At 40.2% G+C, this 12,038-nt stretch overlaps 1 protein-coding gene across 1 annotated transcript; it reads right to left on the reverse strand.

Annotated features, from left to right (window-relative positions):
* Window positions 1-310: 310 nt before the first annotated feature.
* On the reverse strand, window positions 311-11,829 carry LOC128050498 (zinc finger protein 883-like). The gene is made up of 5 exons (XM_052642753.1): window positions 11,730-11,829; window positions 8,741-8,799; window positions 7,211-7,337; window positions 2,479-2,558; window positions 311-1,756 (listed from the first exon to the last, which is right to left on the reverse strand). The coding sequence occupies exons 1-5, from the start codon at window positions 11,827-11,829 to the stop codon at window positions 311-313; spliced, it is 1,812 nt and encodes a 603-aa protein (XP_052498713.1).
* Window positions 11,830-12,038: the final 209 nt, after the last annotated feature.

Below are 12,038 nucleotides of genomic sequence, written 5' to 3' on the forward strand. Positions count from 1 at the left end.
AGAAAACAAAAGAACAAATACACAGAAAACATGGTGGCTTAAAACATTAGGTTTTTATTTTTCTCAAGTAACAAGTCTTGAGGATATGAAAACATTTTCTTTCAGCATTACTACATTCTTCTAAGGGATAATGAATGAATAAAAAATTTCTCACCATCATTACATAACTTAGGCTTCTCCCATATACGCATTATTCAGAGGCTTTCTCACATTATTCAAAACCAGTTCTTTCCACTTGGCATTTTGTTGTATGTCTTAAAGATTGAGAGTTCCCTGAAAGCTACTTTACATGGATGTCATCAAAAGGCATTCATTGAGCATGAGTTCTCTCATGACGCTGAACGGATAAGGGTTTACTGAAACTGAGCCCACAGATCTTGCAAGTATAGGGTTTTTCTCCAGTATGTATTCTTTTGTGCACAGTGAGATTACACTTTACACTGAAGGATTTTCCACATTGATTACACTCATAGGGTTTCTCCCCTGTGTGAGTTCTCATGTGTACTGTAAGGGAAACATGCCTGCTAAAAGCTTTTCCACATTCACTGCAGTTAAAAGGTTTCTTGCCCCTGGTATGGATTTTCATATGCCTTCCATGAGATAAGAGACCACGGAAGGTTTTCCCACATTCCGTACATTCATACTTCATTTTCATGTGAATTTTCTTATGTAACATGAGGAAAGATTTCACTCTGAAGGCTCTTCCACACTGATTACATGTAAAGGGTTTTTCTCCAGTGTGAATGCTCGCATGATCTTTAAGGCATGAGCGATCCCTGAAGGCTTTCCCACAGTCATTGCACTTACAGGGTTTCTCTCCAGTATGAATTTTCTTATGTGTGGTAAGGTTGGAGCTCAGCCTGAAAGCTTTCCCACATTGATTACACTTGTAAGGTTTCTCTCCAGTATGTATCCTCATGTGTGTCTTAAGAGATGCCTCACTCTTTAGGGCTTTACCACAGACACTACATTCAGTGACTATCTCTCCAGTGTGGATTCTCTTATGTTTTTTAAAGTATAGGAGAACACTAAAGGTTCTTCCACAATCATTGCACTTATAGGGTTTCTCTCCAGTATGTGTTATCTGGTGTATGGTAAGCCTAGCGTTTCTACTGAAGGTTTTGTTGCATTGATTACATTGGTAGGGTTTTTCTCCTGAATGAGTCCTTGCATGCTGTCTGAGAAGTGAGCTATCTCGGAAGGTTTTTCCACAGTCATGGCACTCATAGGGCTTCTCTCCAGTATGAATTCTCTTATGACGCGCAAGGTAAGAGCTTGAGCTGAAAGATTTCCCGCACTGATCACACTTGAATGGTTTTTCTCCAGTGTGGGTTCTCATGTGCAACTTAATGGACCCATGGCTCTGTAATACTTTACCACACTGACTACACTCAAAAGGTTTCTCTCTAATGTGAGTTTTCTCATGCTTCTTAAGATGTGAGATTGAATTTAAGACTTTCCCGCAGTCACTGCATTCATAGGATCCCTCTCCTGTATGTTTTCTCTTGTGGCTCGCTAAGTTAGAGCTCCTAATGAAGGAATTTTCATCTGTTTCACAGTTGTATGATTTCTTCTGAGGAAGAATTCTCTCATGTGACTTAAGATGTGAAGATTCACCAAGGGCTTCTGCAGAGTCAGGGTATTGATGGAATTTCTTGCCTGGGTAAATTCTCTTATTCTGAATAATGCTAGATTTCGCACTCAAGGTTTCAACAATTTCTCTGCATTGAATGGTATTGCCTCCAAGAGTTTGTTCCTAATGATTAAAATACGAATTATGATCATGAGATTTATCATGTTCATGACTGAGACTCTCCCCCAGCATAAATTCTGACATGTCTAACAAGCACTTTATTAGCATGAGAGTTTCATATTTTCTCAGTGAATATGCACAGTTTCTGACTGAATTTATTAGCTTGAATAGGCAGATTGCTATACCAGATAGATCCCACTAAAGTTTCTCCAACAGATTTAAGATAAAATTGCCTTAGGGTGAATGATATCTTAAACATTTAATATCTAATTCCATTATGCAAATATTTATATTAAGGATTCTCTGAAACCATTTTTGGAGCTAAGTTATAAGTTTCCCTCAAATGAAAACTTAACAGTAGCTTCTGCTTTCTGTTGGTGAAATAAGTGTGATATCACTTGGATTACCCTGTAGTCTGGCAGTCCCCAACCTTTTTGGCACCAGAAACTGGTTTTTGTGGAAGACAATTTTTCCATGGATGGGGGCAGGGATGGTTTGGGGATGTTTCAAGTGCATTATATTTATTATGCTGCCACTGATCTGACAGGGGGCAGAGTTCAGGCGGCAACGTGAGCAATGAGGTCATCCATCACTTACCTCCTGCTGTGCAGACTGGTAGCAGTCCATGGCCCAGGGATTGGGGAAGCTTGCTCTAGTTCTTTTCTATCTTATAGAATTCTGGACTTCTAAGGTGAGGACAAGAAATTATCCCATGTGAATCTTACCTTCTTGCCATCGAGTGTATATTTCTCCAAAATATCTTGTTCTTGCTGTGGTCGTTCGGTTTTCAGGAGAATTATCTCATCTGAACAAAGTAGGGAAGGGTTTTGGAAAAGACATGGTGACCATATATTAACAAAAACAGGTGATACCCAACCCCAATCTGAAACAAATGGGAAACGTAACCTCATGTTCCTATATAAAATGGTGGAATGTATAGTGCAGGGAGCTCTATTCAGTACTCTCTGATGACCTGTATGCAAATAGAAACTAAGAGTGGATTTATCTATAACTGACTGACTTTGCTGTACAGCAGAAACTAACATAGCACTGTAAATTAACTACTATACCAACAAAAATTAATTAAATAAAATTGTGGGATGATGACCAAAACAGTAAGCCCCATGTGGATTTCTCTTCAAATACTGATCCTAGACTTAGGAAGACAATATGAAAGAAAAATCCATTTATGGTGAAACTGAGGACATTTACATGGTCTAGGATTTCACATAATTTACTAAGAAATCATTCTGTCTTGATTGAAAGTCATGTTGTTGACAAGCCATTATTACCTATGCAAAATGGGAAGAATCAGACAATGACTCAAAATGTAAATATTAAAAATCAAGACAGATCTTTCAGAGCACAGGAAAATATGAAATGAAAGACAAAAAGTGAAAGATTAGGGAAAGCTGAAACTACATAAGGAAGCTCACACCAAAGGGTCTCTGCTTTCTCCCTAAACAAAAGGGGTTTTTTTTTTAAAGTCTCGTGATTGACATTTCATAATGCAACCTTTTCCTTCACCCCAAACAGATCTTGTAGGCAAGACATTCATATATGCCTGGTGCTCACATGAACAGGTATCTTGGTGAATTCTTCGCTCTACTATCTTCATTTCATCTTCCTGCTCCAGATGGGTGATGAGAGGAGGTTTGCAGAGTTGATGTCCTATAATTGGGGATGATACATAGGAGAGAGCCATGCAGTGTATGACAAAAACTATCATCAATCTGTGGCAAGAACTTGGTCTTTGAGGTTCTGAAGATTGACAATTGTGACATTACAGAGAGCAAAATGATGATAAACTTCTAACAGAGAAAGCCAAAGTAAAGCATTTGGGAGATCAGCTTTCCACAAATGGAAAACTGTCTAGAGAAATCATTGAACCTTGGTAAGAGAACAGGATATGTGACAATTTAAGGCTATTTTAAGAAGCCCCACCGGGGACTTCCCTGGGGGTCCAGTGGTTAAGAATTCACCTTGCAATACAGGAGGTGCGGTTTGATCCCTAGTCAGGGAACTAAGATTCCACATGCTGCAGAGGACCTAAGCCTGTACACTGCAACTACAGAGTCTGTGAGATGCAACAAAAGATCCCTCGTGCTGCAACTAAGACCCAATGCAGCCAAATAAATAAATAAAACTTTAAAAAGAATTATTTCATCCCTTCACTCTCCCTAGCTCAGTGGCATAGTGGCCAATGCCAGAAGCTCTGCAATCAACAGAGAGGTGGTCTGACCTCTTTGGGAGCTCTGTTAAAAGAACCATAGAACACAATCAATATTTTTGTTTTCTAAACTTGCAGCTCCTTAGAAAATCTCCATACTCAGGGTTGTGTGGTTATTTGCTTTACTCAGAGCCTAGATGAACAGACTAAAAATAAAGTCCTTAACCCCAAGGCATTATTCAAATACTTGCAACCTGCTAGTTACATCCCCAGATACTTAAGGCTCTGATTTCACTTGGGGAGAATGGAAGATGGGCTGGGAGTTTTAAAGAAAAGTAAGAACTAGACAACCACAGGGAACTTTGAAAAGCTCCCAACAAGTTCCTGACGATCTAAAAGGCTGTGTGTATGAGCAAGGCTATGCAGAGGCTCAGGAAATATCCAGGAAAGATTAAGTCCCAAGTCCTTTGGTGGACTTTAAGACCCTGTCCAAGTCTAAGCAGGAAGCAAGAGCTAAGCCTGTCTTATAAGTTGCCTGCAGCTTACAGCTGTGACTTCTCCCATAGGTCCCCTTGGCAAGAGGTAAAAGAGATAAAGGCAAGGGACTTCCCTGGTGGTCCAGTGGTTAAGAATCCACCTTGCAATGCAGGGGACACTGGTTCAATTCCTGATTTGGGAAGATACCACATGCCGCAGAATAACTAAGCCTGAGTGCTCTGAGCCAGTGAGCCGCAAGCAACTACTGAGTCCACGTGCTCCAACTAACGAAACTGGAGTGCTCAAGAGCCTGTGCTCTACAACAAGAGAAGCCACCATACTGAGAAATCCACATACAACAAAAATTGGCCCCGCTCACCACAACTAGAGAAAGCGCACATATAGCAACAAAGACCCACCATAGCCAGTAAATTAATACATCTTTTAAAAACAAAACAAATGAAAATAAAAGATACAGGCAAGGCACTTAAGAAAATCTTTTTACCAATCATTGGTGGACTACTAAATTATAATGACTAGTTAGTGACTTCCCCAAAGCCAGGCTTTTAAAAATTAAGTACTTTTAGGAGAAGGAAATGGCAATCCACTCCAGTACTATTGCCTGGAAAATCCCATGGACAGAGGAGCCTGGTAGGCTACAGTCCATGGGGTCGAAAAGAGTCGGACACGACTGAGCGAAAAGAAAAAAAAAAAAAAATAAATAAATAAAAATAAAAATTAAGTACTTAAAAAAAAAAAAAAACTATGAGAAAACTGTGGCTGCACACTGCAGCGAATACAGAATCTGTGGAGTTCATCTAGTAAAGTCACTAAACAAATAAGCACCAACAAGAAAATAATAAAAGGCAGCAATGAAACCGAATTTCCCTAAAACTGAGTTCCCTTACCAAGTTTATGATTAATCATGCTATCCAAAACTTTATTCCTGTTCTTTTATCCCTTCTGCCCTCAATCCTATGCTAACTGAACAGTAATCAGTCAGAGGACTCAAACTGCTGTTTCTGGTAGCATCATTAATGTACTAAAACTGCTATTACGGATATCATCATTAGTGTACAAACTCAGGTTTTTTTCCTCCAGAGCAAGATGAACTAACTGATACTGAAGTCATGGACCACCTGGCCACAGAATCTTAAACCAGAGACATCCTGACTCCCAAAACTATGATTAAGAAAAGTCAGAGAAATGTCACAAGATAATGATTAATTAATCCCAGTCTCTTTTTTTATTTCTCTTTAAAAAAAAAACAACCCTAATTCAAAGACCAATTTGGAGTGGATCTGAGGCTTTTCTCCCACTCTCTTGCTTGGCACCCTGCAACAAATGCTATATTTTTCTTCACCATAATCTGGTGTCAGGAGATCAAGCAAAGAATTGGGAAAGCTGGGATTTCCCTGGTGGTCCAGTGGTTAAGAATCCACCTTCCAATGCAGAGGATGTGGGCTCAACATTATTAATCATTGGGGAAATATAAATCTAAAGCACAATGAAATTCCATTTCACAACTACTAGGATGACTATAATAAAAAAAACAGGAAGTAAATGTTGGTAAGAAAATATGGAGAATTTGTAATCAACATATATTACTGGAGGGAATGTAAAATGACACAGCCAGTTTGGAAAACAGTTTGGCAGTGTCTAAAAATGTAAAGTATGAAGTTACCAAATAACTCAGCAACTTTACTCTTGGGCATATACCCAAGATAAATGACAAAATCTGTCCACACAAAAACTTGTATATGAATGTCTGTAATAGCATTATTCGTAATATGGTTGTTGTTTTGTTGTTAAGTTGTGTCTGACTGAGACTGTAGCCCATCAGGCTCCTCTGTCCATGGAATTCTTCAGGTAAGAATACTGGAGTGGTTTGCTCTTCCCTTCTCCAGAGAATCTTCTGGACTCAGGGATTGAACCCATGTCTCTCGTGTCTCCTGCACTAACAGGAGGATTCTTTACCATTGAGCCACCTGGGAAGCCCATTATTCATAATAACAAGTGTTAAAAATCCAAATGTCCATCAACTGATGGATAAACAAAATATGGTAAATCTTTGCAAGAGAATATTATTCAGCAATGAATAGGCTACAAGTACTGACATATACTACAACATGGATGAACCCTGAGAACATTATGCTAAGTGAAAAAAAGTAAGTCACAAAATACAACACATGGTATGATTCCACTAACATGAAATGCTGAATAGGGAAATCTATAGAAAACGAAAGTAGGTGAGTTGTCAGACTGAAGGCATAAAGGAATGAAACGCCCTGTAGGCAGGTTAATGAAAATGTTCTGGAATTAGACAGTGGTGATGGCTGCACAACTCTAAAAAAAAAAAAAAAAACACTTTAAATAGCTTAGTTTTGTACATTTTAAGTGAATGAATTATGGTATGTGAATTATACCTCAATATGGCTATTTTTCTTAAAAATAAAAACCTACAGGGACTTCCCTGGTGGTCTAGTGGTTGGGAATTCATCTGCCAATGCAGGGAACACAGGTTCAACCCTGGTCCAGGAAGATCCCATATACCATGGAGCAGCTAAGCCCAAGTGTCATAACTACTGAGCCCTTGCACCTAGAACTGTGTTCTGTACTAGGGGAATGAAGAGTTGCCCCTGCTTGCCCCAACTAGAGAAAAGCCCATGCACAGCAAAGAACCAGCACAGTCATAAATACATGAATGAATTAGTTTTTTTAAAGCCTGTATCTGTATCACAAGTCTTAATCACCCAAGAAACCCATGCTCAAACTCAATAAAATAAATCAAGGGATTGTGTCAGCCTTACCCAGTGAAGCCAAGTTTCTATAGTTCTCCAGCATCACATCTTTGTACAGCATTCTCTGAGATGAATTCAGCAATGCCCACTCCTTCTGGGTGAAGTTTATGGCCACATCCTCAAAGGTGATTGAGTTCTAAAATAACAACACATCTTGTGTCAACCAGTCACCAATCCCACAGTGTTCCGGGGAAGAGGATCATGGGTAACAGCACTGGAGATGAAAGACCTGTTTACTTCATGGTCTTTACTTTACTTTAATAAGTCTAGATTCTGAGGACTCTTCATTTAATCCAGGATTCAAGGACTTCCTTTGCGGTCTAATGTTTAAGAATGCCCACTCCCAATTCAGGGGACATGGGTTCAATACCTAGTTGAGGAACTAGGGTCCCATATGTGGCACAGCATGGCTAAAACAAAACAAAACCTCAGGACTCAGTTCTCGGAATCTTCCCTTCTCTATTCATGCTCACTCCTTAAGGAATCTCAAGAATTTATGATGAAATGTATCTCTCTACTTCTGGCCTGAGAACTTCCACAGTCTTATTCTCTTCTATCTTCAGTGTCAAATAGAGACCTGAACACATTGCAAGAATGAAAGAAATATTTCCTAAATGAAAAAAATTATTTTTCAAAATTATTATTTTTGATGCTCTTGTTGTTCTATTGCTAAGCTGTGTCCAACTCTTTGCAACCCCATGCGCTATGGTACCAGGCTTCCCTGTCCTTCACTATCTCCTGGAGTTTTCTCAAGTTCATCTCCAGTGAGTTGATGATGCTATCTAACCTTCTCATCCTCTGCCGCCCTCTTCTGCCTTCAATCTTCCTCAGCATCAGAGTCTTCTCCAGGGACTCGGCTCTTCATATAAGGCAGCCAAAGTATTGGAGCTTCAGTTTTAGCATCAGTTCCTTCAACGAATGGGGCTTCCCTTGTGGCTCAGCTGGTAAAGAATCTGCCTGCAATGCAGGAGACCTGAGTTCGATCCCTGGGTTGGGAAGATCCCCTGGAGAAGGGAAAGGCTACCCACTCTAGTATTCTGGCCTGGAGAACTCCATAGACTGTACGGTCCATGGGGTCATAAAGAGTCAGACATGACTGAGTGACTTTCACTTTCAATGAATGTTCAGGACTGATTTCCTTTAGGATTGACTGGTTTGATCTTCTTGCAGTCCAAGGGACTCTCAAGAATCTTTTCCAGCGCCACATTTCAAAGCATCATTTTTTTGAGACTAAGACGCTATTATATTTTTCTTTTTATTTAAAATTTTTCTAGCTTTTTCTTTTTTTGTTTTTTTTTCTTATTTTTATTTTCCTTTACTTTTTACTTCTTTTACTAACAGCACTAAGCAGAAGAGACGTCTGAAAAAAAAAACTGTGCAAGTAGTGGGATAGAATAATTTTTTTTAGAAGTTCTTGAACCACTATCAGAAGTTCCAAAATGCAGGTTGAGTTGTGAGGCTCCAGAGTACTGAAAGAGATGCATTCACCCCAAGGGACAGGAATGCATTTTAGGAGAAAGAAAATAACTCTCGACTCACCTGTAACCAAGAGGGGAAGTTTCCCATCTCTGCGATCCTTTCATGGGCAAAGCAAGGGTCTAGAACAGGCAGAATGAGAGGAGAGGATAACATGAGCATGTAGGCAGATATATTATCGTAGTGTTTTCAAGTGTAGAAGTTGTCTGACATCACTTGAGTCACACACACACACACACACACACACACACACACACACACTAGCTCCACCAGAGTCAGAAAATAGATGCTTTCTACTCACAACAGCCAAGACATGGAAGCAACCTAAATATCCATTGACAGACGAATGGATAAAGATGTGGTAGTATATACAATGGAATACTACTCAGCCACGAAAAAGAATGAAATAATGCCATTTGCAGCAACATGGATGAGCCTAGAGATCATATTAAGTAAAGTAAGTCAGAAACAAAAAGACAAATATCATATGATGCAATTTACATGTGGAATCTAAAATATGACACAAACTTATTTATGAAACAAAAGCAGACTTACAGAAAACAAACTTATGATTACCAAAGGGGAAAGGGAGTTGGGGAGGGATAGATTAGGAGTCTAGGATTAAAAGATACAAACCACTATATATAAAGTAAATAAACAACAAACAAGGTCCTACTTTAAGCACAGCATAATGAAAAAGCGTATGGAGAAATATCAATAACCTCAGATATGAAGATGACACCACCCTTATGGCAGAAAGCGAAGAGGAACTAAAAAGCTTCTTGATGAAAGTGAAACAGGAAAGTGAAAACGCTGGCTTAAAACTCAATATTCAGAAAACTAAGATCATGGCATCTGGTCCGATCACTTCATGGCAAATAGATGGGGAAACAGTGGAAACAGTGTCAGACTTTATTTTGGGGGGGCTCCAAAATCACTGCAGATGGTGATTGCAGCCATGAAATTAAAAGATGCTTACTCCTTGGAAGGAAAGTTATGACCAACCTAGATAGCATATTGAAAAGCAGAGACATTACTTTGCCAACAAAGTTCCATCTAGTCCAGGCTATGGTTTTTCCAGAGGTCATGTATGGATGCGAGAGTTGGACTGTGAAGAAAGCTGAGCGCTGAAGAATTGATGCTTTTTAACTGTGGTGTTGGAGAAGACTCTTGAGAGTCCCTTGGACTGCAAGGAGATCCAACCAGTCCATTCTAAAGGAGATCAGCCCTGGGTGTTCTTTGGAAGGAATGATGCTAAAGCTGAAGCTCCAGTACTTTGGCCATCTCATGCAAAAAGTCGACTCATTGGAAAAGACTCTGATGCTGGGCGGGATTGGGGGCAGGAGAAGGGGACGACCAAGGATGAGATGGCTGGATGGCATCACCGACTCGATGGACATGAGTTTGAGTGAACTCCAGGAGTTGGTGATGGACAGGGAGGCCTGGCGTGCTGCGATTCATGGGGTCGCAAAAAGTCGGACTGAGTGACTGAACTGAACTGAACTGAATACAATTAATACAACACTGGAAACCAACTACACTTTGATTAAAAAAAGAGAATAGGGTGCTTTGGTACACATGAGAAATGGGTTCATCTTCTCAATTTTCTTAACAATTAAATTGACATTCACAAAGGTTGAGTTGTTATCTTTCCCAGCTTTATAAAACAAATCAATGAAATAAAGAAGTACCACACTTAAATTTTCTTCCCTCTCCCCACCAGGCATATATGTCCTTCCTCTAAAATCCCAAAGGGCACTGAATCTGACATGAACAATTCTGGGGCTCCAAGGGTTCAAAGAGCTCCAGACCCACCTCCTTTCATTGCAGCCCTTCTTCCAGTCCCCTGTGACTCCTCAACTCCTTTATTTTGAGCCCACTCTAAGGTGCTGAGCCCACTTAATCCTGGTGAATTGAATCTACCCTAGGGACTTACCAAATATAGTGCACAGATGTGGGGCTGCCATTTTGTAAGTCTGCGAGTCCTAAGTATGCTCAGATAGCAACCAGGAGAACCTGGAAGCTCCTCTTACTGATCCACTCCAGGCAGGGCTCTGGAATAAAGAAATATTAACAAAAGAATTAACAAGGTTTCTGTTTCTCTTTTGCACTGAGGACAGTTTGATCATTGTTCATTCTGTACGTGCTCCTTTCAGACTCAAGCCCTCTTTGATCCTGGGTCTTTGTTCTGCATGACACGCATCACCTCAAAGCAATATGAGGGCTGCTCTTGGTCTCTCCCATCGCTAACATACATCCTTCACATTGTTGTTTAGTCACTAAGTTGTGTCCCACTCTTCGTGACCCCATGGACTGTTGCCCACCAGACTTCCCCGTCCATGGGATTTCTAGGCAAGAATACTGGCTGCTGCTGCTGCTAAGTCACTTCAGTCGTGTCCGACTCTGTGCGACCCCATAGACGGCAGCCTACCAGGCTCCTCCATCCCTGGGATTCCCCAGGCAAGAACGCTGGAGTGCGTTGCCATTTCCTTCTCCAGGGGATCTTCCTGACCTAGGAAGTGAACTGGCATCTCCTGCTCAGCAGGATTCTTTACTACTGAGCCACCTGAGAAGCCCATCCTTCACATTATCATTACCAAACCACATTACCCATCACTTCTCAAAAATCCCATATCAAAAAAAAAAAATCCATCTCCTCTGAGGCACTTTACTGTCTTCTCACCTGAATTAGCACCAAACAGACTTGACTCATTAAAGTCACTGGCACCTAACTCCCATTCTTCATTTTAACTCTATCCTTGGACTTTTCTGGTGGCCCAGTGGTTAAGATTCTGCACTTCCAATGCAGAGGGTATGAGTTTGAACCCTGGTTGGAGAACTAAGATCCCACATGCTACATGGCATGGCTAAAAATTTTTTTTAAAAAGAGGAATAAAACATTAACTCTTATCCCTGCTCTAATTCAAGATGATTCCATGTTTGTGGGCACAAACTAGCAAACATCCAATCCATGGCTTCCACATCTCAATCACATACCTTGAATTTATTGTTACCTGAGATTCTTGCATTCTACAAAGGCAAAAAGTCAGACCTCCCACTTTATAAACACAGTAGGTATACTTCCACTTGTTCTCTTTTTTGGCTGCACTGCATCTTCTCTCCTGCCTCACAGAAGCTTCCAAGCCATCCATACTTCCACGATATTGCTATTATAATCCTCATTTTCTTGGCACTGTGTACGGAATGTCACGGCCCATCACTTCAATAATATATTTTCCAAAACACCAAATTTCTCTCTGAGCAATCATAATATCATCTGTCTATTCTGCCTGGGTAATTCCCATCTAATAAAATACAAGAGAATCACTAAAAATTTTGAGTTCCATACTCTAAATAGGTC

Source organism: Budorcas taxicolor, chromosome 7, assembly GCF_023091745.1.
Source record: "Budorcas taxicolor isolate Tak-1 chromosome 7, Takin1.1, whole genome shotgun sequence".
In the NCBI taxonomy this organism is placed as follows: Eukaryota; Metazoa; Chordata; class Mammalia; order Artiodactyla; family Bovidae; genus Budorcas; species Budorcas taxicolor.

Bases quoted from the DNA above. Each gene is read 5' to 3' on its own strand.
- LOC128050498 (XM_052642753.1), bottom strand. From the start codon at position 11,829: ATGGATGGCTTGGAAGCTTCTGTGAGGCAGGAGAGAAGATGCAGTGCA. The intron at 8,800-11,729 runs GTCTGACTTTTT...TGCCTGTTCTAG, and splicing joins CTGTGTTTATAAAGTGGGAG to ACCCTTGCTTTGCCCATGAA. The intron at 1,757-2,478 runs GTAAGATTCACA...TTTAATCATTAG, and splicing joins ATACACTCGATGGCAAGAAG to GAACAAACTCTTGGAGGCAA.